The following is a 24,566-nucleotide window of genomic DNA, read 5'->3' as shown; positions in this document are numbered from 1 at the left end:
GTGTGTCATCTCCAGCAGGATGCTGCAGTCCGTGGAGTCCCAGCCCAATTCGAGAAGCCAAGCTGACTCCAGCAAGCTAATAAAGAAGAGGAACAACCAGGGAGGATTGAATCAGATCCTCCTCAGAAGCGCAGCCTGGCTGAGAAGCGGGCAGGAATCTAGTTGATCTCGGGCTAACAATGCAGCATTTGTGTCTTTTCCCCAGGCGGTTGGCAGGGCTGGTATTAGCTGAGGCTTTTCGGCACCCTCTGGGCCCCTGCGTGGTCTTTGATTGTTGTTACACTTCGCGCCAGCCGGGCTGGAAGAGCTTGTGTTGTAATTAGAATCAAAGGATGTGATTTTACAGCCAGGGGTCCCGGCCATGCCCAGTCCAGGAACCAGAGAGTAAACGGGGCAGGGGGAGGGGAAAGAAAGAGATTGAAAGAGCCTCTCATCCCTTGGGACATTTCAAACCAGGCTGAGAAACAGCTCTAGAACAGGGCGCTGGGCGAAGGAATTGTTATTACTGGGGTTCCACCAGCGCCCCTCCTGAGAGGGGAACCCTGGTGCGCTAGGGGCTGTACAAAGTCCCTTCCCCAAATAGTTCACAGGCTACAGCCGGAAAACCACAAAGAAAGGATTACAGTATCCCCATGTCACAGATGAGGAACTGATTAAGTGACTCACATGGGCAGCGCGTGGCCCTGGGTCACAAGGCCCCCCTCCCTCTCAGAAGGGGGTGGCAAGTGGAGATGGGGGTGGGGAGAGACAGCCCTTGCATTGCTTCTTCCACACACTGAGCACAGGACTGCCCTCTGCAGCATGTCTGCAGGTGCATCGTCCCATCTAGGTCGAAAGCGCTCAAGCTTTCGGTGCCATCATCGCGTCTTGCTCTCCGCCTGCTATCCAGGCCACACGTTCCCTTCCTTTAATTCCACCCCGTTACTTTGAGCGGGAACCGCTGCCTCTGTCTTGGGGTCTCCCATCCTTTAGATTCCCAGGAGCATTTCCCTCCCAGCTTGGGGCTGCTGCTAGGCTAGGTCCCCAGCTGGTGTGAATCGGTGCCACGGCACTGACTTCAGTCTGGCCCTGAAGGAGCATGAAACTCGGCATCATCACAGGAGCAACCATTCCAGTTCATACCTGAGCTGGGCCTGAATCTGGAGCAGGGGATCCAAACTCACTCAGGTTTCGGCAGGTGACAGGAGATCAGACCTTGGAGCCCTTGGGAGTGGCCAGCCCATCCTGACCTATCTACTTCCACAAGACTCCAGGCTTTGGTCACCTTGGCAGCTTTTACACCACCCCCCTAGCCATAAGTCATCACTATACGTGATGCTGCCAGAATTGTGTAAAGAGGCATCAAGGCTCCCGGAAAGAGGGCAAGCGGAGCTGGTGAATTTCACGCCCCCCCAGTGATTTCCAGGAATGACCAGGACAAGGCATACGTTCATCAACCGTTTATTAGAGAGAGTTGGGTCGGAAGGACATTGTGTTCCAGGCAAGATCCAATGCTGCGCAGACCCACAGGAGACAGGCTTGTTCACGGTTTCCTTTTTAATAAAATATTAACAAATAAATACTCAGTAAAAGTTGCAACGACTGAGAGAGGAGAGAGAAAGCACAAGGCCCTACACGGGAAGAGGAATGCATCTCAACTAGGTTACAGCTGCTTCCTACGGGAATATGAAAAAATATTCTGTATAAAATAAAATCAATGCCAGGTTTTTTAAAAAAAAAACAAAAAACACTTTCCACCTTGAAACTTGAAACTCTTGCTGTCCAGAGGGATGCGATGCGGGAGGGGGGAGGTGTCTCAGAGGGGGTGAATTACCCCTATGCACAAGCCTACGCAGTAATCACATGCAACGCAGCATAATGTTAATTTTACAAAGCCCAGCCCTCCAAAGGACCAGTTATGTGAACCAAGTCAATGAAGAACAAGTCCCATCCAATTCCGATACTTCAGTGCACCGGGAATCACTTTGCAGATGGTCTGCAGGACAACAAGAAAGCAGTGATTGAAGAGGAGAAGGTTGCCAGGGGGCGTAAACCCGGCCCCAAATATTTTTTTAATTGAGCAGGGTCACGGAGGGGGCGCACTTTAAGCACTGTCTTACCAAAGCTGCTGCTTTCAGGTTGTGATAGACCCTCCTACCCACCTACACTTTTGTCAGGCCCCCTTAAGCTCTGGGTGCATTGTACCATACTGTCATTTACACAGAGTACCTACTGTCATTTGGAGAGGCTCGGTTTTACAAACTTTTCAATTTTATGGACTCCTCAGTCTCAATTAGGGATTCTACTGTAACACGGGGGAAAAAAATTTAAATGAACGATTTGTCACTCCAATTGGCCATTAAAAAAGGCCATTTCTTGACCACAACAAAAAGAAACAACCCTTCTTTTTCCCCAAATGTCAACCAGGTGTTGCAGAGGCCAAGCTAAAATCACTGCCTGCCCCCCCCACCCCGGTGTAATGTACCTCCGAAGACAAGGCCGGCTCAAAGGCAATGCACCAATTCACTCACTGACACTCCATTTTGAATGGTGTTTTTGGTGGCACATATAAAACCACAAGAGAGCCCTGAAATGTGCCCAGCGGGACATTCCCCATGCGCTGTGGATAAGGGCTTTTCAATGCAATGAAAATGTTTGGGGAAAAAATTGTTCAAACATTTGAGGTTTTATTGAAAAATGATTTTTTTTTTAAATGAAAACCTGAAATGTTGTGTCTGTTGATATGTTTCACACGGGGGGGGGGGGGGGAGGGAACCCATCCTATGCAGCTCCTGGTATTGATCACCTGAAATGGGTCACATGTGGGAACTGAAGCCAGGATTGGAATATCTGAGCCTTTGGGATGGGCTGTTCCTATTAGGGGAGGACAAAGCACCTGTCAAGGTGGGTTACAGAGAGGTAAATTCCATCCAGAGAGAGAGCAAATAATGCAGGGGCATGAAAATCAGTGCTCTATTTGCCCACAGTTAAAGTACATTCAGAGCACGTCACTCTACAATCCAGGTGCCTTTGGGTTCTGCCCTATAAGTAGCTTCAGCCCCACTCTAGAAGGGAATCTGATCTCCTCAGCGCACAGCTGCTAAGCTGTTTGTCCCATGGGAACGAAGATCTTGTCTACACGGGAAAGTTGCACCAGTTGAACTGAAATCGGTTTTAAAACCAGTTCACTGTAACCAGGGCAAACCCCTGCCTGTGGATGCTCTTATTCTGGTTTAAAAGCATCCACTAATGGGTTTGTGCCGGTTTAAATTCACGCCTTTAGTTAAACCAGTGCAACTGTCAGAGGGCCTCCCTGGCTGGAGTGGAGCTGGGGTAAGGACTCTCCACCAGCCCTGCTCCCAGAGAAGAGGAAATTGGGGTGTTGCCAGCATGCAGTGCACTACAGGTACTCCCTACATCTGGGAGGCTATGGGGGCAGAGCACAATGAAGAGCAGCCCTGGGGCTGCTCTAACTTACACCGTGGGCTGGGCACAGCACCAGAATATGAGGAGGCCAAAGCCATCTTAACCCATTCCCCCACATCCCGGCTCCACGTGCAGGAATGGAATAACCCAGAATCAGGCCTTGGGGGTACAGCGCCTGGAAATGCAGATGTGTCTCGGAACTGCCAAGCATTTCGGCAGCTGTTGGCTAAATCAGTGAGGAGTGGCTCTCATTGTCTCAACCCGGCTCATACTCCAGGGGCCCCAAAATCGTCCAGAAGTGACAAAGCAGAACCCTCAGCCCAGCAAGTCCTGGGCTGCCAGGTTTGCTCAGCACATGGGCCTGATCCAAAGCCCACCGGAGCTGATGGAAAGCGGGCTTTGGCTCAGAGCCATCTCTGAGCAGAGCACAGACCAAGGTGAGCATTCTCCAGGGCCCACCGTGAGCTGGCTGAGAGAGAGCCCCTTCCCCATCATGGCACAAACCAGGCAAACCCGCTGTCGCTGGGAGTGACAGCTTTGTTAGCGCCATCTCTAGCCAGGGTGGGGATGAATACATGGGGACCCTCTGTGTCACCCACTTGGACGAGGGGCTGGGAGGAGTTCACATTGCTCTGTGGGCTGTCTTAAACCATCTGTGCACGGACAAAGAGAGGCTGGGGGGGGGGGGGAGAACGAGACCGGCTGATAGTGGAATATGAAGTGGAGCGGCGCCGCTAGCCTGCATCATGTAAACGGGATACTCTGGAGTCCGGCAGAGCAGTTACTGAAGGTCGGCGGAGAGGCTGCAATTGACGAGTGGGAAGGGGGCGGTGCCAGGAGTACCCTCCGCTGCCCAGCGGGGCGTATCACTCCCTGATGTAGATCCTCGTACAGACCACGTCGTCGGCTGTCATGGTCTGGAACAGCAAGAGGGGAAATGAACGAAGGGAGCAGACACCAGAGACGACTACTCAGAGCCGGGTCACTGAGAGTACGTTTACACTGCAGTGTAAGCCCACTCGGGTGCACAGCACAGCATGGACTAACACCCTCCCCCCCAACCCAGGGCCCTATGTCCTGTCACCTCTGCACCTCGGGCAACCATTTACACCAGTGCCAGCTGGGGAGTGCGGGTGTAAACGACTGCACAAGGTGCAAGATACTGGAGTCAGACCCTGCCCCTCTTCCAAAGTCCTGTCCCAGCATGCACTGGGCGCGACGTGACCCCTGGGATGGAGTCTCTGGGCGGGGAGCTGTTGGAAAGCCCTGGCCAGTTCAGCACACTGGTTGTTTGCAGTATAGGCAGGATCCTCTCCCAGTACAACCAGTTGGGTTGGGCCTCCTTCTTCCCAGAATGCATTGCTTCAGGCGATGCAGGTGCCCCGGGCACTCCCTCCTGGGGCACTATGGGATCGCTGCCCAGGCTGCCCCAGAATGCACCAGCCAGGCCGCCAACCCACAAACACAGGTGACCCAGATGGCCACCGCTCAGACGAAAGCGTCACAAGCTGGTTACAAAACACTGTTGCAGCTGTAGTGTAGACAGAGGCATTCACTCCATGGGCAACCCTTGCACTCGCAGCTGGAGCTTAACCACCCTGCGCCAGAAAGCAAAGGGGGTTCACAGCAACGGGGGGCAGTGGGGAGCATTTAACCCTTTGCACGCAGAGGCCAGCCTACCAGAATGAGTTCTCCATCGTTAGTCATTTCCCGGGACCAGGCGGTCTTGGGCCCTTCCCCCTTCAGCAACCTTTGTTCACAGACCATTTTGTTCTCACTTTCCCATTTGGCCAGGCTCTGGAAGGAAGAAAGAATGGAGAAGATCAATGCAACCGCATTTTAAATCCCAAAGCCTCCACCACGCCCCTACTAGCCCAGCGGCAGACAAGGCTCATCCATCATGCACTAGGCAGGCCCAGCCCGTGACAAGAGAGACACTGGCAATTTGTTCCACACTCTAGTGCGGTCTGACAGTTGCGTGGGCTCATCTGTCACCCGGAGGGGCGCTGGGGGGCGGGATGGGATGGCGAGGAAGAAAGGAGCCCTCGCCCCTTCAGGAGGAGGGAACGGGCTGCTAGCTGCAGAGGCAGGAGCGCATGTGCGTGTCACAGTGAGCGACTGTAATCCAGTGTGTGTGTGTGTGTCTGTCTGTCTGACACTTAGTCCGTGTGTGTGGTGTCACACCAAGGGACTGCAATCCAGACTGTGTGTGGGACACACAGTGAGTCAGAGTCCAGATGTGTGTGTATGTGTCTAACACTTGTTCCGTGTGTGTCACACCGAGTTTGAGACCGGGACCCGAGGGGTGTCACACAGCAAGAGTTGGAGTTCAGGGTTGTGTATGTGTCACGCTGAGCAAGCTGCCCCTTTAAAACACTTTGATCGGGGGCATAAACCAGAGCAGATAGAGCTCCCCCAAGACCGCATGGGGGGTGATGTGACGAAAACCTCCCCAGAGCTCATGGCCAAAGACGGGGCAGCCACCCGGCAAGGCTCAGAGTCCCCAAGAAAGAAGCCAAGCCGGGACCCAGTGGGGAAACCCCTGTCGTATTTGTCCTGGCAGGGAGTGCACAGAAGGGTCTTTGCATACGACGAGCGGGAGGAGGTAAATAGCAACAGGGATTGGCCAGGCTCAGAAGCGTCTCCCCCGTATTGATTAAGGAGGGAAGTTTGCTTGGATATTTATTAGCGTCTCCGCTGCCTGGAGATGGGAGCCAGGAGGATCACGGGACGAGGCACGAGGAGGCCTCTGCCACCCTTGAGCTGGGGCTTCTACGGCGCCAACTCGTGACCCATCACCCTCCCGGGCGGCGCTTTTATCCTCCGCCGGGACACCATCTTGTGATGTGTCCCTCCTAACTGGGGATCCCTACGCCGCCACCACGGCTCCCCGAGGGACTATTTGACCCCTCCTCGTTAGCAGAGGCAAAGGCTGAGCGGTTGTAGAGGACATGGCCCTTATGGCACAGGATCAGCCCTCTTCTGAGGATGTGGGATGCCCTCTGGTGACTCAGCACTCCCCAAGGGGTATCCCTGCCCCATCGGCATGGTTACCAGAGGGACTATTTTCCTCCACCCCATTAACAGAAGCAACAAAGGCTGGGCCACGGCGAAGAACTTGACCCTCACGCTACAGGCTCAGGCCTGAGCTTCCTTGACTTCTGGGACGCCATCTTGTGACTCATCACTTACTACGGGTATTCCTACGCCACCGAGAGGACACCCAAGGGACTCTTTATCGCCTCCCCATTAGCAGGAGCAAAGCGGTGGCCAGCTGGGCGCCCTCCTGCCACCACTGGACTCATGGGGGTCTTGCCTGGGACTTCCATGGGGGTAGGATCAGCCCCTCAGCCAAGGCCTGAGCTATCCAGGGATCTCTCTCTGCTTCCCCCCCTCCCCCAAATAAAATAAAGGGGACTTAGCTCCAAAATGCAGGGGCCGTGCAGCCCCAGCTGCCCGGAGCAGCTCGCCCTACCTTGCAGGGGCGCCCGTCCACAGTCTGCTCCTCGAACTCTTCCCCGATCTTGAAGTTGATCTCGGTGGTGCGCACCGTGGTAGAGGTCTTGATATAGAAGGTCTCGCCGTCTTGCTTGATCTCCACGGCTGGCTTGGAGGCTGCAGCCACCGCGATCTTCCTCAGCATCACACTGACGCCTGCAAAGGAGACGGCGTCAGACCCTCTAGTGCAGGCCTTCAGCAGGAAAGAGGGACAGGCTGCCCACTAGGGTGGGGGCTCCCTGCTTCACGTCTTTCAGGCTGCCATGCATAGCAGAAATAAGTTGGGCTAGGGGATCAAAGCACTGGACTGGGACTCAGGACATAAGCGTTCAATTCCCAGTGCTGCCACCAACTAACGCTGGGCAACTCGCTCTGTGCCTCAGTTTCCCCCATCTGTAAAAATAAGGCTCATAATTCTTCCTTGTCTGTTAAGACTGAAGTCCTTGGGGCAGAAGCCGTCTTTGTCTGTGCAGCGCCTGGCATGATGGGGGCTTTAGTCTCACTTGGAGCTTCTAGGAGCAATTGTTCTACAAATAGTAAGTGGGGACAGAACTCAAGTGCTCCTGAGCCACCTGCACTAAAGGAGAATCCCCAGTAGCAGTAGAGGGTTTATGAGACAATGTTGATCGGTCCCAATTCTCTCCAGTAGGGGGCAGTGGCAACATACACAACAGCAGCTATGTTACAGTAGAAACCTGAGGGGGGCGGAAAATGGGGTGGGAGACAGAATTCTTGTCATCACGTTACTTAATCTGCACAAGAGACGGAGAGGGGGAAATGTGAGAAGACGCACGGTCTGCCAAAGACAACAAGGGGGATCTAGTCCTAGACAAAGAGATGTCACCTTCCTCTGGGGACAGCTCACCCTGCACTGTGGGAGAATGAGGGCTTTGTTAGCCCTCAGGGCAGAGCTGGCGGTGGGAACCCATACAGCTCCTCCCTGCAGCTTGCAGAACGCCGGAGCCCGGGACGGTGCTGCAGATCGAGGGGTTAGTAACGGATCGAGGACGCTGGGTTTCTCTTTATTTGCCTAACAATCCACTAGCCCTTGATTCAAACCCCTATTAGCCATTCAAAAAACAGAACCTAAGGCTATGCTGCACTTCATCCATGTAAACACCATCCACTTCAATGGGGTCACTGCTAATTTGCACAGGAGAGGCAGCGCAGCCTAGTGGGTAGCACACTGGCCTGAGAAACAGCAGGTTTGGGTTCTGTTCCTAGCTCCAACACTGAGTGTGTCCCTACCCTTCTCTGTGCCTCAGTTTCACCAGGTATAAAAGTGGGGGGTAATGAAACTGACTTCCTTCGTGAAAGGCTTTGAATCTACTGGATGACAAGAGCTAGGGAGCGTGGCTGTTACATTTGGGTCAAGCCAAGCCACCTGACCCTAAATCCTCCCAAGCCCTCGAACAGCTGGGATTCTACATCGGCATGAACCCAGCCCAGAGAGGTTAAGTGACTCTCCGAGGGGAAGAAGGGAAGTAATGATCTCTCCCTCTGGGAATGTTTTATTGTTTCTGAAAAGGCTCTTTTGAAACCTGAAGTTGTTCCAAGTTCCAGAGGCTGCCAGTTTTTACTTTATTTTATTTTGGGGCTCATTGATTATTTGATGCAAACAGAGATTGCTGTGGTTTCATTAAGGGCGTGGTAAGGTTAGTCCTCTTGTAAAAATTGCTTCATGATGTTAGGTCATAAAAATAACAATTCTGGCATGTAACAGATCGTCTTTTATCCTGCATGATCTCAGGGTAATGGATATACTTGGACTGCTTCACTTGCCAGTGCACTGGGGCCATGTCTGGGGTGGAACATGGCAGCTGTTTAACAGCATGCAGCAATGCTGCACAGGGCTCACTCAACCTGCACGGAAATGCAGCCACTTCTGGGGTGGGCCATGTCTACGCTTTAGCAGCTCACAGCAATGTTACGCCTCACAGCAATTCAGTGGAAGTGAGGGAAAATACTCCACCTCAACAAAACTCCGGGGGGAATTTTAGGGAAGCCAGTACAGCCACCATGACTGGAATTTGACAACAAGGCTTGTGAAAAGGGCTATAGGATACTGAGTAGGCAGAAGCAGGAAGGGTCTTGTTTTACATCTCATCTGCACCATCTCACCTGCATCAAGCTGGGGAGTTGGGCTCAGCACTGACACATAGGGAAGAGTGCCCCCTACTGAGTCACCCACCCCGCTCCCTGCTGCACAGCGCCCCCTAGCGCCTCTGTGCTCAAGTACAATGAAGCCACGCCTGAGAACTCGGACTAACGTCCAGAACAGAAACCTGAGCACATTTCCATCTTCCAAGCACTTTCCAGACACGATTACATTAACCCTTTAAGCCCTGAGAGGTAGGGAAATAGCACCATCCCCATTTTACAGATGGGGGAAACTGAGGCAGAGAGCAGTCAAGGCCCAGATTTTCAGAAGCAGCCTCTTACATTGAGTGCTGAGCCTGAGATGCATGGGGCCTGATTTTGTGAGGTGCATCGAGTTGCAGGTGCTCAGCACTTTGGATAAAACAGGTCGCTAACCCTGGGCACCCTATAAAAATAAGGGCCTGATTCTTGGTTACACCAAGGCCTCTTAAACCAGCTAAAAGGGCCTTAAAATGGGTATAAGTGAAGTCGACAGAGTACAGCAAAGGGGCCTCAGTGTAAATAAGACTCAGAGTCTAGTGCCTCCTCGTTACCCAGTCATAATGAGTCCCCCCCACCGCTTACCAAACAGCCTCGCTGAACCCATCATCCATCATGAGACTCCGCCTCCCCCCTCCGGCAAGCAGGGAGTGAGACGGAAGCTTTGATGTCCCAGGAACGAAAGGGCCAGTTTGTCTTCTCAGAAAGCTATGTGACACCCCTGCTCCATGCACTCCCCTCCTTTGTCCTCCGCTCCAGTCCCAGGGCCCCTCTGTCCTCCACACCACATTGCTCTGCTGTTCCCCTGGGCTCCTTCCCCAATGCAACAGCCTCTTTGCATGCCCAGGGCTTGTCTACACAGGGAAATTGACTGGAATAGACATCCTAGTACAGAATAAATGTGATTTAATTCCAGGATAATTCTGCGCTTTGGAAGTGAATTAAACTAACACAAATTAAGGCTGTTTTTATTCTGAATGAGAGAGTCTACAGCGGGGTTTAATCTGGTTTAAATGTGCACTTTTGGTTAATCCATTTGAATTTCCCCCAGCAGACAAGGCTATCGGGCAGGAACTGGCTGAGATTCTGTGACCTGTGTTATAGCATTGCCAAGTCTCCAGATAGCTGTAGCTCTTCTTAAATCCCCAGCCCCCGGAGTCCTGTAATAACATGAGACTCAGGCCTGATCTACACTCAAAACTTAGGTCGACCTACCAAACCCCTAGTGTAGACACAGCGAAGTCAATAGAAGAATGCTTCCGTCAACCTAGCTACCATCGTTAGGGGAGGCAGGACAACCCCTTCCACCATGGTAGTCTGCATCTATTTGTCCCTCCATTGTGACTCTCAACACCCACCCTGCTCTTCCAATCTTGGACTCCCCACCTACAGCTCTGCCGATGCCCCTCAATCCTGGCCCGCATCGTTCCCTGCTCTTCCAGCCCGGGAGCCTCTCCTGAGCATAGCAACTATGCCAAAGGGTGAGAACTAGCCCCTGAACCCAGAGGGCTGCAAAGATACCGCCCCCCACTCCCAGCTACGGAGGTGACTAAAAACAGTTCCAGGTCACCTGACATCGAGACGTTGAACAGAGCCATGCACAGACTCTGAGACACCCTCCAGAGCAGACTGCCCGCACCAGCTCTGAATATTTTCCACATGCACCCCAGTGTTGGGCTTAGCAATGCTATTCCACGCTCAGAGACCCCGGTGCCGGGCCGAGAGCTCTGGGAGCAGTTGTTGCAGAGGGTTGGTTTTGCCTCAGTTCATGCAAAGTGTGAGCTGGCGGGGGGCTGGATGGCTCAGGGGATGTTGCTTTCAGACACCTCTGCATCAGAGCTGCTCCGGCCACACCGTTGATCTGTCCCCTGTGCCAGGGACTGGATGCAGGGAGGGTGCAAGACCTTTGCACAAGCTCCACACAAGCTGGGCAGATCCCCAGCGCAGAGGGATTCTCAAGGCATCACCTACTTTGCAGCCCCTGTACGCCACCAGAGGGGCGTGATTCTGATTGAGAACCAGGCTCACTGAGTCTGAAGATCAAGGAGACTGGCCCCACGGACACTGTTGTAACCTCTGGGGAACAGCCCACTCTAGCCTGACCAGGACTTCGGGGTAACCAAGACAGAGGCTGTCCCCTAGAAAATCGGTCCCGGATCTTGCCCTGAGCCCAGTGCATGCTGAGGCAGGGCATTGGGCCGCCCTGTGGGGATGCCCATGCAGCGCAGATGGGATCAGAGACGCTCAGGTTCGCGTCTCGATGCCAGGAGTTAAGGCACTCCCTAGAACATCCCAGGTGTCGTCTCACATCCTGCTTCCGGGGGCTGCATGAAGTGAGTTCTCTGGGTCTCAGCCCTGTGGGCCATGTGACATGAACGGTGGGCGGGATTGCAGCCTGGGTCAGGGGCTCTCAGCCCATGGGGAGCAGAACACATAGTGTCGGGGGGTCACAATGCTCCTGCTTTTCCCCCATGGCTAAGGAGAAGGGGGATGCCAGCTAGATGGGGCGGGGGGGTAGGTACAGAAGAGATGGAGAACTAGTGACCTACATGGAGCAAATTTGCTGGGTCTCAGCTTGGTTCCTCAGGGACAAATGTCCCCGGGCCTGCTAAGAATGGTGCCACCCCCATGTTAGCTGTCTCAGCAGATGGATGGGGGGCTTCCCAGGGCTGGGACCCAGGGGCTGGGGGAAAGCCATACGGCTTCTGCCTTTGACCCCCTTATTACAGTGAGTAACTGAGGACTCCTGAGCTGCCGACATGGACGCTCCCACCAGCACAAAACCCATTTAGATGCACTGAAGAGGACCTCAGCATAGGCCCCTAGACTCCCCCCTCTCCTGGACTCCTGACCCCGGGTGGAGAACGGGATGCGGGCGGGCAGGCTTTGGAATGTAGGATCTCCCGCGTACACACACAGCCTGCAGCTCATGACAGGACCAGATCCAGCTTCTCCGAGCGCAAAATGCTCCCTGCCCATCCCAGCGCTCCTGCTCCGGGAACTGGCCCCACTCCAGATGCCTCCAAGAGGCTGCGTTTCCCTTCGGGCTGGGGCGACCCGCTGGAGAACGCAGCACCAGCCTCAGGATATATTGCCCCTGGCTGGCCGGCTGATGGTCCTTTGGCACCAGGCATGGGGAGAGAGAGGGTCTGATCCAACAGGCTGCTCCGGATGCTGAATCACTAATAGTTTGGGGAGGGGAGCGTGAGACACAGGAGCCATGTGGCTCTGCAGTTGGAGAAGGCAGATGATGCTGATGCTTGAGGGGTTAAAGAGAGTGATTGTCTCACCCCCGGCTTCTTGGGCTAGGGGTAAGCGAGTGCAAGACCGAATCAGATCCCCAGCCGGTGTAAATCAGAACAGCACCACCGACCGGCTGAGGATCCGGGCTGCGGTAGGCAGAAGGGCTTGTAAACAGCCTAGAATATCCTCTGTGTTACTTTGCCCCCTGCATTGCTAGCTGTGGCTGTGGGGGTGTGGGGAGCAGAGAACAGTTGGCATCTAATGAGGAGAGAAACCAGCAGCTAGGACCAGAGCTCTGAGTTCTAATCCCATCTCTGCCACTGACTCATAGCATGGCCTGGGGCAAGTCACTTTTCCCTCTCTCTGCCTCGATTTCCCTTCTGCCAGCCGTACAGAGGCGGTAATGATACTGAGACACCTTCCCAGGCAGCTGGGAAGTTTAATGCTCAGAAAATGATGGGATATCCATGGATAAAAGCTTATTATGGATGGAAAGAGAATTTATCTTGCGTGACAAAGACATTAGACAGGCAAAGGAGGGTGTCAGATCATCTCCAGAACAGTCAGATCCACAGGAAAATGGGTAGGTTGAAACAGAACCCACTCTTCACACCACCTCTCAGAAAGGGTAGGCCAAATCTATGTACTTAGTTCCCCTCTCTGCACAATGAGGCTACTCCCATACACCCACCTCTGCAATGCCCAGACAGGTGGGTTCTCAAGTCCCCAGTTGTGAGGCTTATTAGGGCAGGATCAGAGCCCTGACTTTCCATGATGGAGCCTCGTGCTGCAGAGATATAACAACCCCAGCTGCAAAGCAGCACCGTGGATGCTCTGTTTGGGTGCCAGCTGGAGTTTAAATTCCTCTCCGTTATTTGCTCTCAGGGCTTGGCTGTTCATGGGATAAATTTGCTGAATAAGGAAAAATAAGAGAGGGGAACGTCCTGGAGACACAGATCCTAGCAATCCAGCCAGCAAGATGCTCCATGCTAGGGATGGGTAAACTCTTTATTATAGCTAGTACAGTAGTGCCTGACAGGCCTCGGTCAAGATCCGAGCCCCACGGTGCCTGGCGCTGCACAGACACCCAGCAAGAGACAGCCCTGCACCAAAGAGTTTGCCATCTAAATAGAGAAGACAAAACGACACATACAACTCCCCCTGGCTCTTCTATAAAGCTCTCAAGCCATAGATCTCAAAGCGCTTTACAAAGGAAGTCAGTGTCATTCTCTCCATTTTACAGCTGGGGAAACTGAGGCACGCAGGGCCAAAGTGGCCCACACACCGTCATCCAACAGGCCAGTCACACAATCCCACTCTCCTGAGCCCCAGCCCTGCTCTCTTCCCACTGCTCTGAAGTGAAACCAGAGTAAGAGAAGGCTGGTTCTTATTTTACAGAAGAGGGAAACTGAGGCACATCAGAATACAGTGACTTGATGAGGGTCACACAGGGAATCCAGGGCAGAGCAGAGAATAGAACCCAGGTCTCCTGAGCCCCGGGCCAGGGTCTTGCACCACAAGACCAGCCTTTATCAGTGCAAAGACGTGAGCTGCTATATATTGACTGGTTAGCCTGAGCTGCCTGCTGACCATCCCCGACTAGGGGAGGAGAGATGGTCCTAATGTCCCTCTGATCTTGCAGGGGAAGAGACAGTCAGTGACACGGGAAGCAGAGGGGGAGGTGACGGGTTTTCCCCAAACGTTTATCACGGTGACATATCTGCCCGCAATCAGGGCTCCATTTTGCCACAGCTGCACCAACAGAGCGAGAGATGATCCCTGCCCCAGAGAGCTCACCGTCTGACAAGACAGCCCTGGGCGGGGCGAGGTTGATTAGCTCCACATTACAGATGGGGGAAGTGAGGAATTCAGTGGCTTTCCCCCGGGGCACCCAGCAGGTCAGCATCCAGCCTGCCTGTGATTCCGTGGCCCAGAGACATCGGGGGACTCCCCATGTAAAACCTAGCCCATAGAGCATGGATTATTCTTGCAAACTGGAGGGTGGAGTGGGCAGCTTTGCCCCCAGCTGACCGATGCACCCGCTGCTTGGGTCTTGGAGAAGGAAGCCAAAGCCGCAATTCAGAGGCAACAGTGCAGCTCCTAAAAATCTGCCTCCTGCTGCTTTCTCGTTGGCGCTCACCTGCCGTGGGTCCCAGACGCAACGGGATGTCATTCTCCCTGCTGCTGCCAGACTCTATCCGCCCCGAATGGCCTTAAAAAGGTACTAGGTCATCGCTCCGTCTGCACTTAGCTACAGACTGAGCCAAAGTCTTCACAGCGCCTCGATGAGCGGCCCGGGACGCAACGGAGCTGCAAATCCCAGCCCTGCCGCTGGCCCCGTCATTATCTGGTTTACTCCAACCGGCAATGACTTGGTCACGCTACAGCGGTCCAGAATCCCGATCGTGGGCTAGCAAAGATCCAGGTTGTACAGAACAGGAGGCCCGGCTCACGGGAACAGCTGCATTGTTCCCCGACTAGTCAGAGAGATCGCAGTGCAGAAGCAGGGCCACCCTTTGGGTGCAGAAGGCCACAGTTCAAATTCTTGGCTGTTTCTTCTCCTAGTCTGATGCCCCAGGAGCCAAGGCGTGAGCGCTGCCAGCCGAATAGACCGCCCCACCATTGTTCAGCATTCCCATCTCCTCACAATACAGGCCTGTCTCCGAGCAATGCAATGCCCTGGAAGCTGCCCAAACCTCGTGCATAGGTCATTGTTCCCGTTGCATTCCACGTATTGTGCTGGGGCACCAGGTTAGGGGCTCAGGTTAAGGGTGGCAACCTCTCTCCCTGGAGCAAGGAAATTCAGCGCTGGCTTCTGAGCCGTAGCTCCCAAGATGTTTGGTTTGTGCCCCCCGCCCTCACCATTTCCAGGGGGCAGAAACCAGACAATTCTTGTGCATCTCGGCAATGCCACATGACCCACGCTGGTGCCTGTGGAACTCATTGCCACAACGTACGGCCGAGGCCAAGAGCTGAGCTGAGAGGACTGGGCACGTATATGGATAATGAGAACATCCAGAGTTATAATGGGAAGGGTTTAAAAGAGGAAACTTTGGATATAAATCCTCAGGCATCAGGGAGGGAAGTTTCTCTGTGGGTAGGTTATCCCATGAATGTCCAGTAGGGTTTTCTTTGCAGCTGGCCACTGTAGGCAGGATACTGGGCTAGATGGATACACTGTTTTGGCCCAATCTGGTAATTCCTATGTGCCTCTCTGAGAAAGCTCAGCTCAGCCAGAGACTGGTCTCAACCAATAATTAGAGGCTTTCTATTCTGCTCTGCAGCTGGATTGAACAAGTTACAAGTTGGTGAGGGTGAGCTCCCTGCACGTCTGGGTGAATTCAAAGCCAGATGTGACATCCCAGTTCAATGATTTGCAGAAAGAACTGCTCACTCTGCGAGTGTGGCAGGGGAGGGAGATCAGGTCTCTTTAGCAGCATGACCAACCCTTGTGATTTTTATCACAAGCAGCACAACCTTAGGTGTTCTGCTTAAAGCCCCAGCTCCTGGAGTCATGTGAGGACCTCAGCTTTCATTTTTAAAAAAGGTCCTAGCCCTCATGCATGCAGGAAGAAGCTTGAAAAAGGAAAGTGGACATTACCCTAAAAGTTCAGACACCAGAAAGCAAAGATTATCGTTTTTAAAAATCTCATGAATGTTTCTGTCAATCTCACTAGTTCTGGAGTCCTGACTCATGACTTTCAAACTTGCAGGGTTGGCCGGGATGTTTTAGCGGCCCCTCTTCCCCACAACTGGGCACCGAGATCGAACAAACAATTGTGACTTTTCGAAATCTTGACTTCGTGCATTGCAAGTGACCCTCATAAATCCCAGAGTTTGCAACATTTACACCTGGCCTGGGCTGCCTCAGAGACCCTCACACAACAGCGGTTTACTACTTCAGGAAGCGAAATCGACTAGAAACAAAGGAAGGAGGAAACCAACTAACCAAGTTCAACTACCTAACCTTAGCAAAAGCCTGGGAAGCAAGTCCGATCTTTAAAATTTATGGCTTATTATCTTGAGTGTCCCCTTTATAGCCAGCCAGTCCCCCCACAAACCAGTAGGTGCCAGGAGCGATCAGCTTTGTTTAGTGCTGCTAAGATGCCAGTGAAATCCCGCACCTGATAAAAGTCGGGACCCCTGTTGGTTTTGTGGGAAAGCCCAAGATTTACTCAATCAGCTGGCAGATTTATATTTCCTCTAAGGTTTCTCCAGCGCCTGTGAGTTTCAGCGTCAGCAATTCGGAGACAGGGAAGGGGGGGTTGTGGGGGGAGAGAACCAAATGAAACATAAGTAAGTGATAATTATACTGAAGTATTTGTTACATATCCTCTAACCTGGAAAATATTCTGCTCCCCTCGCTTCTCGTTTCACCAAGACAGGGTCAAGCGGAGGGGAGAGCGGGCGAGCTCTGGCAATGGGGGCTGTTTCGCCCCACTGCCTGGTGAGGGTTTGGGAGGAATCTAGCTGGGCTGGTCACTGACTTTTGTATTTCAGGACAGATTCTCCAAAAGGCCCAGAACCCAGCAGCTCCCATTGTTCTCCGCAGTGAGGGGGAGGGCATTTTCCTTTGTCCTCAGTGGGGGGAGGGGGTCTTTCCATTGTTCTCCAGTGGTGGAGGGAGGGAGGAGGAGGGGATTTTTTCATTATTCTCCAATGCGGGAAGGGGAATATTCTCCATTGTTCCCCAGTGGATGCTCCTGAATGCTTAGGGCTGGGAAATCTGACCCGAAAGGCATTTTCTTACACCCGGGGCCATTTCACCTTTAAGGGGCCGGATCCTGTGGAAGGCGCTTGAGACCTCACTAGCCCTGGAGCAAGGGGTTTCCCCAATTTTAAATTCCCAGGGTGACACCAGGAGCCCAGATGCCCCTGCCCTACAACATCCCCCCGACACACACACACACTCCCACCCCACCCCAAGCTTTCCTCACTAATTGTTTCCTTCTGGAAGGACCCCCAAGCCAGGCTGGCTTCACACACAGCTTGGCATCTCCTGCCCCGTTGCAGCAGCCTGGATCCCAGCTCCCACACAGCCACTCCCAGCACAGACTTTTTTGGAGGGCGGGGCGCCTGTGTCTTTAAGAATGCTCTTCCTGCCCCCCATCCCCACCCTATACACACACACCTTGCACAAGCTACAAGCCCAAGGGCTCTGAGCCAGCTGCCCCCACTTCAGTGCAGCTCTTGAGGAGGGGACCGAGTCTCGGAGCTCTGGTCAGCTGACTCGAGCTCACTGGGCTCGGGCTGTGGGGCTCAAAACTGCAGGGTAGACGGTCAGTTTCCCCTCACAGGGTCTCAGAGGCCAGGCTCCAGCCAGACCCTGAATGGCTACACTGCACTTTTATCGCCCTCAGCCCAAGTGCCATGAGCCCACATCAGCTGACCCAGGTGAGCCCCAGTCTTTGAGTGCGGTGGAGACAGACTCACCCGTAAGTGCCTGGGGTGGGATGCGTTGTACCACCGAGGCTAATGTGCCGTGCTCCTTGGTCACCAGTGGCTAGATCACCTGGTCAGGTTTATTCCTATCGCTCTGATGCAGGTTTTAAGCTCACAGACGTTTAGTGCCACCACTAGACTCTCACACCTTTCAGATCCAGAACTCCAGAGTCCAACAACCACAGCCGACCCAACCAGCAGCCAACAACGCAAAGGCACCAGGGCCCCCTCTCACGTGACCAGCAGTTGCCTCACAGAGGGGGCTTCTCAAAGAGCAAAGATATGCGGGGATCCTGTTAGCACAGCCACTTAAGAACGCCTCCTCATCCCCTTGGCACTTTTCAGCCATAGCTCACCAACCATTTTGCAAAGGAGATAAACATCATTAGCCCCACCTTATAGATGGGGAAACTGAGGCACGGAGCTGAGACATGATTTGCCCAAGGTCACCCACCAGGCCACTTACAGAGGCATGACTAGACATCAGGTCTCCTAAACACCAGCCCATTGCGCTATCCTCTAGGAACAATCTGCCTAGACCAGGGGTGGGCAAACTATGGCACGGGGGCCGCATCTGGCCCTTCAGATATTTGAAACTGGCCCTCAAGCACCCACTGGGGAGCAGGGTCCAAGGCTTGCCCTGCTCCGGAGCTCCAGTTGGGGAGCAGGGTCAGGGGCTTGTCCCGCTCCATGCATACCATGACTCCGGCATGTCCCCACTCCGGCTCCTACATGTAGGGGCAGCCAAGGGGCTCTGCACACTGCCCCCGCCCCAAGTGCTGCCCCCACAGCTCCCATTGGCGGGAACCATGGCCAATGGGATCTGGAGGGGTAAGGCCTGCAGACAGGGCAGCATGCAGAGTTGCCTGGCCAGGCCTCCATGTAGGAGCCAGAGCAGGGACATGCCGTTGCTCCTGCACTGCCTGGAGCCTGCACCCCTGACCCCCTCCCACACCCCAACCCCTTGCCCCAGCCCTGATCCCACTCTTGCCCTCCAAACCCCTCGGTCCCAGCCTGGAGCACCCTCCTGCTCTGCAGGGACACATGCGACTTCCCAAACTGCATCCAGCAATGAAGGCCCGAAAGCGGGTGCCAAGAGCTACAGCCCATATATAAACACACCCCAGCGAGCAGCAAGGGCCGCCCGAACATTGCTCAGGGTCGGTGGTCAGAGAAAGACCAGAGCTTTCTGCAATCAACCGGGCGTGACAGTCACCAGCAGCCCCAGAGCCAAAGTGCACACAGGGGCTTTGGGGAAAGTTCAGAGGCGCAAGGCAGGGCTTAATTTGTAATGGAAGAGGTGCCGGGGCTCAAGCCATTTTTTTACATTCATAACTGATGCAGCAAGCCCAGAGGTGCCGGGGCTCTGAACTGCCCAGCCCAGAGGTGCCGGGGCTCTGAACTGCCCGGCCCAGAGGTGCCGGGGCTCAGCCCTGGCACAAATTAAGCATTGCTGGAGGAGAAAGTAGCCTGGAGCAGCGGTCTGAACAAGGGACTGCCCGTCAGGACTCCTGGGTTCTACTCCTGGCTCTGTGAGGGAAGGAGAGTGCAGTGAGCAAGTGGCAGAAGGTCTGTGTTTTCTTCCCAACTTGGCTGCTGACGAGCTGTGTGACTCTTAGGCAAGCCTCCCCCCCCCAACCGTGCCTCAGTCTCCCCATCTGTAAAATGGGGATAACCATACTAAGGTGCCGTTGTAAAGCACGGGGAGATCAGTGATTAGATGGGCTGAGCCTTGTTAATAATTCAGGTGGGTCTCACCACATCTCTAATTTATAAGGAAGCCTTTTTTGGCATGGGGGGAGGATTATAGATCGTTATCTAAAGGGGCTTTCACATTGGCTCCTGCTTGTTTGTTACAGGTGCTCCCCGATCACCCACACAGTCCCTACAATCCCCCTGTTACAGGAGAGGGTGGGTGAGAGTCTGTGGCCTGTGATGGGCAGGAGGTCAGACTAGATGATCACAATGGTCCCTTCTGGCCTTAAAGTCTCTGAGTCTATAACAACCAACAAGCAGGGAGAGTATTGTCTATGGTGGCAGGGGGCACGAAATGGAAGCAGTGCACTCCCCCCCACACCTCCTTGGAGCCCCTAGACTTTAGAGGGGCTGAGTGGGGAGGAGCAGTTGCGACCCCAACTGAAACCTCACAGATATAACAAGAAGGGGGCTAATGAGCCGTGCCAGGACCCCAGATCTCGGCACACCCCTGAACGCTGGATCCAGTTGTCCCCTCCCTACAGTATCGCAGGGTTTTTTTTACCCCACCCCTCTCTGCAGAATCGAAGCACCAATTCATTTTGCCTCACAACCCCCTCTAGGAAGCAGTGTCGTTCGATGGGGGAAACTGAGGCACAGAGCCACATGCTCCCAAAGTCATAGGCTGAGCTCATCACTGAGCCCGTCATGAGCCCATCCGAGAGTGCATTGCTCCCTCGCCCCACTCAGCGTTTACTCACTTCTTCTGCAGCTATGTGGGGCTGGCTGGAAAGTCCCATCTTCCTCCCGACCCAGCGCTGACGGGGTGCACAGGAGAGAAGAAGCCGGCTGGGGATCAGAGCTGAGGCTGGACAGACCCTCCCTGGGTGCTAGGCGGAGCACCCTGCACCCATGCATGGCAGCAAACGGCCAGAGGGTAGCACTGGGCTCTGCCTCCCCGGGGGAGAATTCCAGTTCGATTCCCAGCTGGTCCAGCCGGCATCCCAACGGGACGATCTGCAACAGGGCCAGTCCCAACCTGACTGTCTCCTGCTGCTGCTGCCTGGTAGATCAGACAGGGCAGGGGGCTTGGTGTGAGAAGGGCACTGGAAAGGGAGGCTGAAGGACAGAACCAGAAAAAAAGAGGTGAAGAGAAGGAAAAAAATTCCCTGCCCCCGTCAGACAGTTTAGTCCCCATTACAATAGTCACTGAGGCCAATTCTCCACTCACTCCCCAGTGATTTTTCAAGGGCTACTCCTGATTTACACCAGTTTGCCAGGAGAATCAGGCCCATTGTTGCTCAAAGTCACCCATGAGTCCTGAGGTTCGGTATAATCCACCGACAGGCTCCCTTCAGTTCCACCCTGGGGCCGGATCCTGATCTCCGTTACTCCCGTGTAAATTCAGAGCCACTCCACTGAAGTGACTCCAAGATTTACACCAGGGGAAATCAAAGAGAAGTACAGTAGCTCCCAGATACTTATAAGAGCTCAGGGCTGGATTTCTGGTCTCCGTTCCTCCGAGTGTAAATCCAGAGCCAATGTACTCAGTGGAGTTACTCCAGGTCCGGTGTAAATCCAGAGCAATACCACTCAGCAGCCTGACTCCTGGTGTCAACCCAGAGCAATTCCGTTCAGGGGCACCAGAGAACGTCCAGAGCAACTCCCCTGAGGCCAGCCGAAGCAGCCGTGAGTGGTGGAGTGACTCCGGATTTAGGCCAGCGGGAGTGAGATCAGAATGCGGGCCCGGCGGGTCAGTTTCCTACACCCCTCCGAGAGCCCATGTCTGGATGCGCTCCAAGGAGCCAGCCCGCTCCCTGCCCCAGGGGGTGATGCCGGGTTCATTTCGAGCAGCTGGCTCGTCTCACCTCACCCTGAGTCATCGGTTATTTCTTTCCCCCAACCCCCAGGCTCGGGCTGGCCTCCGTGCTCAGGGATCCGGGGGTGGGGGCAGGTGCTCAGGGATCCGGGGGTGGGGGCAGGTGCTCAGGGATCTGGGGGGGGGGCAGGTGCTCAGGGATCCGGGGGGAGGAGGAGGCAGGTGCTTAGGGATCTGGGGGGAAGAGGGGGCAGGTGCTCAGGGATCCGCGGGGGGGGGCGGGGGGCGCAGAGCTCCCACCGACTCACCCAAAGCTTTCAGCAGCTCCTCGAAGTTCTCCGAGTGCTTCATCTTCCAGTTGCCGGAGAAATTGGGCATCTCGAATCGGGAGCAGGCAAAGCAGCCGGGTGGGGAGAGAGCAATGCACCGAGCAGCACCTGGGGGGGGGTGATGGGGGGCAGAGCTTTTGCACGGGCTAGTTCCCTACTGACCTCCTGGCCCCTGGCCCCTTTGCTCTCCCCTAGCCTGATAAAGGACCTGGCGCCCCTTCCCCCCACCCCTGGCTGATGGACCCCCACCCCCTTCTCTCTCTGTCTCCTAATGAGGCTTCCGCTGTCTGCTCCGGGCTGCCCCACACAGGAGCCTCCTGTCTCCCTCTGCTCTCCGGCGCTTTCTCCCCCATCCCTTTATGTGTCATGGCATTGCTCAGCCTCTCTGTCTAGTCCCTCCCCCCTGGCCTCTGGGAGGAGAGAAAATGTCTCCAGGCTCACCTGTCTGGGGGGGAGACACTGATCCCCTCCGCCCCCACACACCCCTTGCAAAAGAAAATTCCGTTTGGGTGTCGCTTTAAACAGCTGGACTTTCCCTGCCTGCCCAGTTAGGAAGCAACCCGGACTCACTCTGTCTATTCCTCCATGTTCACAGCCCCCAGACTCTGGCCCGGGCCATGCATCCCCATCCCACCCAGCCTGGGCCATCTCCTCTCCTCTGGGCCCACTGCTCCTGTCAGCGGTGCAATGCCATTTCCACCTAGATTCGGAAAGTCTCAGCGGCACACGCCATCCACCTGGAACAACGCCCGGGTCGCTGAGGGGAAAGTCTGGATTGAAATCCGTGGAAATGCAGGGGCAATGCCAGCCTGGTGACTGGGGGCTCCTCGGGCATGGGATGGGAATGCATCTGCGTAAATCCCACAATGAGCTGTAGCCCGTGAAAGCTTATGCTCAAATAACTTTGTTAGTCTCTAAGGTGCCACAAGTCCTCCTTTTCTTTTTGCGAATACAGACTAACACGGCTGCTCCTCTGTAACCAGTCCCTCCACTGTAGTTGAGAGCTAGTCCAGATTTACACTGATTTAATTTACAGCAGAATCTGGCCCTTAGGGAACATACCGATTAGGACAGACCAGGAGGGTGAGATTAGACTCGTTAATACCAATACCTAGCTCTTATATAGCACTTCTCATCCATAGAGCTTGAAGGGTTTAAAGAATTGTTTTATCAATAAGGAAACTGAGGCACCGGGAGAGGACTGGGAAGTGACATGCCCAAGGTCACCCAGCAGATCAGTGGCAGAGCTGGGACTAGAATGCAGGGGTTGTGACTCCCGGCAACACAAATTTCCTTCTGGACTCTCTGACTCTGCTCAGCCATTGAATTGAATCAAATCATCAGCTGATCTTAGTGAGGATCTGAACCCAGAGAGCTTCTGACAGAGACATATTGCAGGGCCCCCCCAGAAGAACTATGGTAGTGTTTGGACCCAAACCAAATCTCCTTCCCTGCCACCCCCCGCATCAATATGGATGCTGGCCTCCAGTGGCAAAGTTCAGATCCAGGTTCCAAAACCCCCCAGCATCCTAGGGGGGTTGTGTCCCAGGATTTTGGGCTCTGACAATTACAAAGATACAGGCCACCTGCAGAACTTGGTTTGGATTCAAAATTCCATGACATGAGGATCTGGGATTTTGGTTCAGGCCCATCACAAGCAATACCCTAGCTCTACCCCATACTGGCAGCTCTGGGGCAAAACCATCTCTCCCCCAACAAAACCACTGGATGTCCTACCATTGGCTTTAATGGAACAAGCATTTAGCTTCCTCTCACAGAGGTAGAAGGTGGTTTTGTGGCCAGGCCCTTACCTGGCACTCAGCAGACTAAGGGTTCAATTGTCTGACACAGCCAGCTTGCGTGACCTTGGGCAAGTCACTTAAACTCTCTCTCTCTGATGCCCAGCTGTAAGTGGGACGATAATCTTCTGCCTCTAGAGACTTTAGACTCTTCAAGGCAAGCACTGATCTCTGCTGCAGGTATGTACAATGCCTAGCACAGTGTGGGTCACCTGGGGCCTATAGGCACTATCGTAAAATATAAAACAACGCCCTCCCCAGCAAGGGGACAGGCTACAATGGAATAAGCCCTTCCCAGCTCCAGTTACCACAGTGCTCAACAGGGACTGGGCGGGGGGTTGGGGTTCAGCCTGGCTCCTTTCTGTCCAGCTGTGCCCTTTCCTTTCCCACCTGAGCGAACCCCAGCCACCTCCTCCCCCAACCCCTACAGCTGGCATCTGTGGCGGAGACAGACATCCCCAAAGGAGAGTTAAACACCCCTCCTGACTGCATCCCTGTGACACCTGCCAGCAGGAGCTGCTGGGAGCCAGGCTGCATAGCAAGGCAGAGAAGACTAAGGGTGTACAGCTACGCTGCATTGTAAACCCGGTGCTGCGGGAGCCGGGCTGGTGAACTCTGTGTTTCCAAGCCCGTACTTGAGTGTCCACACTGCACTGTAAACCCGGGCTTGCAGTTGCTGGAGCCAGGTCTCATGGCAGTGCTAAGGCGTCCATACTGCCCTGCACACACCTGGCTCTGACTCGGATCCGTGGCTTGAGCTGCATCCTCTCTGCAAAATGACCGCGTTTGTACCTGAATCACGGGGTGGCGGGGGGGAAATCGGGCTCTGATCCACCCCCACGAGCAGGGTCCCGGACCTGAGTCCTTGCCGACCCAAGTCAGACTGATTTGTGTGTGGACAGAAGCAGGGCTTCGGGTCAAACCCGAGTCAGAGCCCTGTGCAGTGTAGACAGACCCTGAGAGGGGAGATGAGCTTTTCCTTAAAGTCAGACCTAGGGTGGGGAAGGGGGATGTGATGACCTCTAGTAAACCAATAGCTCCGCCTGGTGGCAGTAAACAGAATAGTCCTAGGGCAGAAGCATGTTGAGCAGGGCGGGTTGGAAGCCAAGGAGCAGGGAGTGATGACTGGGGATGGGAGATTCTTAAAAGGACAGTGTCGAGATTACAGGGTGGGGGGCTGCATATCTTGCAATAAAC

At 54.3% G+C, this 24,566-nt stretch overlaps 1 protein-coding gene across 1 annotated transcript; it reads right to left on the bottom strand.

The window, feature by feature from the left end:
* Positions 1 to 1,424: 1,424 nt before the first annotated feature.
* Positions 1,425 to 21,800, bottom strand: CRABP2 (cellular retinoic acid binding protein 2). Its single transcript, XM_048828533.2, has 4 exons — positions 21,550 to 21,800; positions 6,881 to 7,059; positions 5,086 to 5,202; positions 1,425 to 4,322 (listed from the first exon to the last, which is right to left on the bottom strand). Exons 1-4 carry the CDS (start codon positions 21,617 to 21,619, stop codon positions 4,272 to 4,274), a joined length of 417 nt encoding a protein of 138 aa, XP_048684490.1. The 5' UTR covers positions 21,620 to 21,800; the 3' UTR covers positions 1,425 to 4,271.
* Between the last annotated feature and the right edge of the window lie 2,766 nt (positions 21,801 to 24,566).

Source organism: Caretta caretta, chromosome 24 (genome assembly GCF_965140235.1).
Source record: "Caretta caretta isolate rCarCar2 chromosome 24, rCarCar1.hap1, whole genome shotgun sequence".
Lineage (NCBI taxonomy): Eukaryota > Metazoa > Chordata > Testudines > Cheloniidae > Caretta > Caretta caretta.
This window is presented reverse-complemented; position numbering and strand designations above follow the sequence as displayed.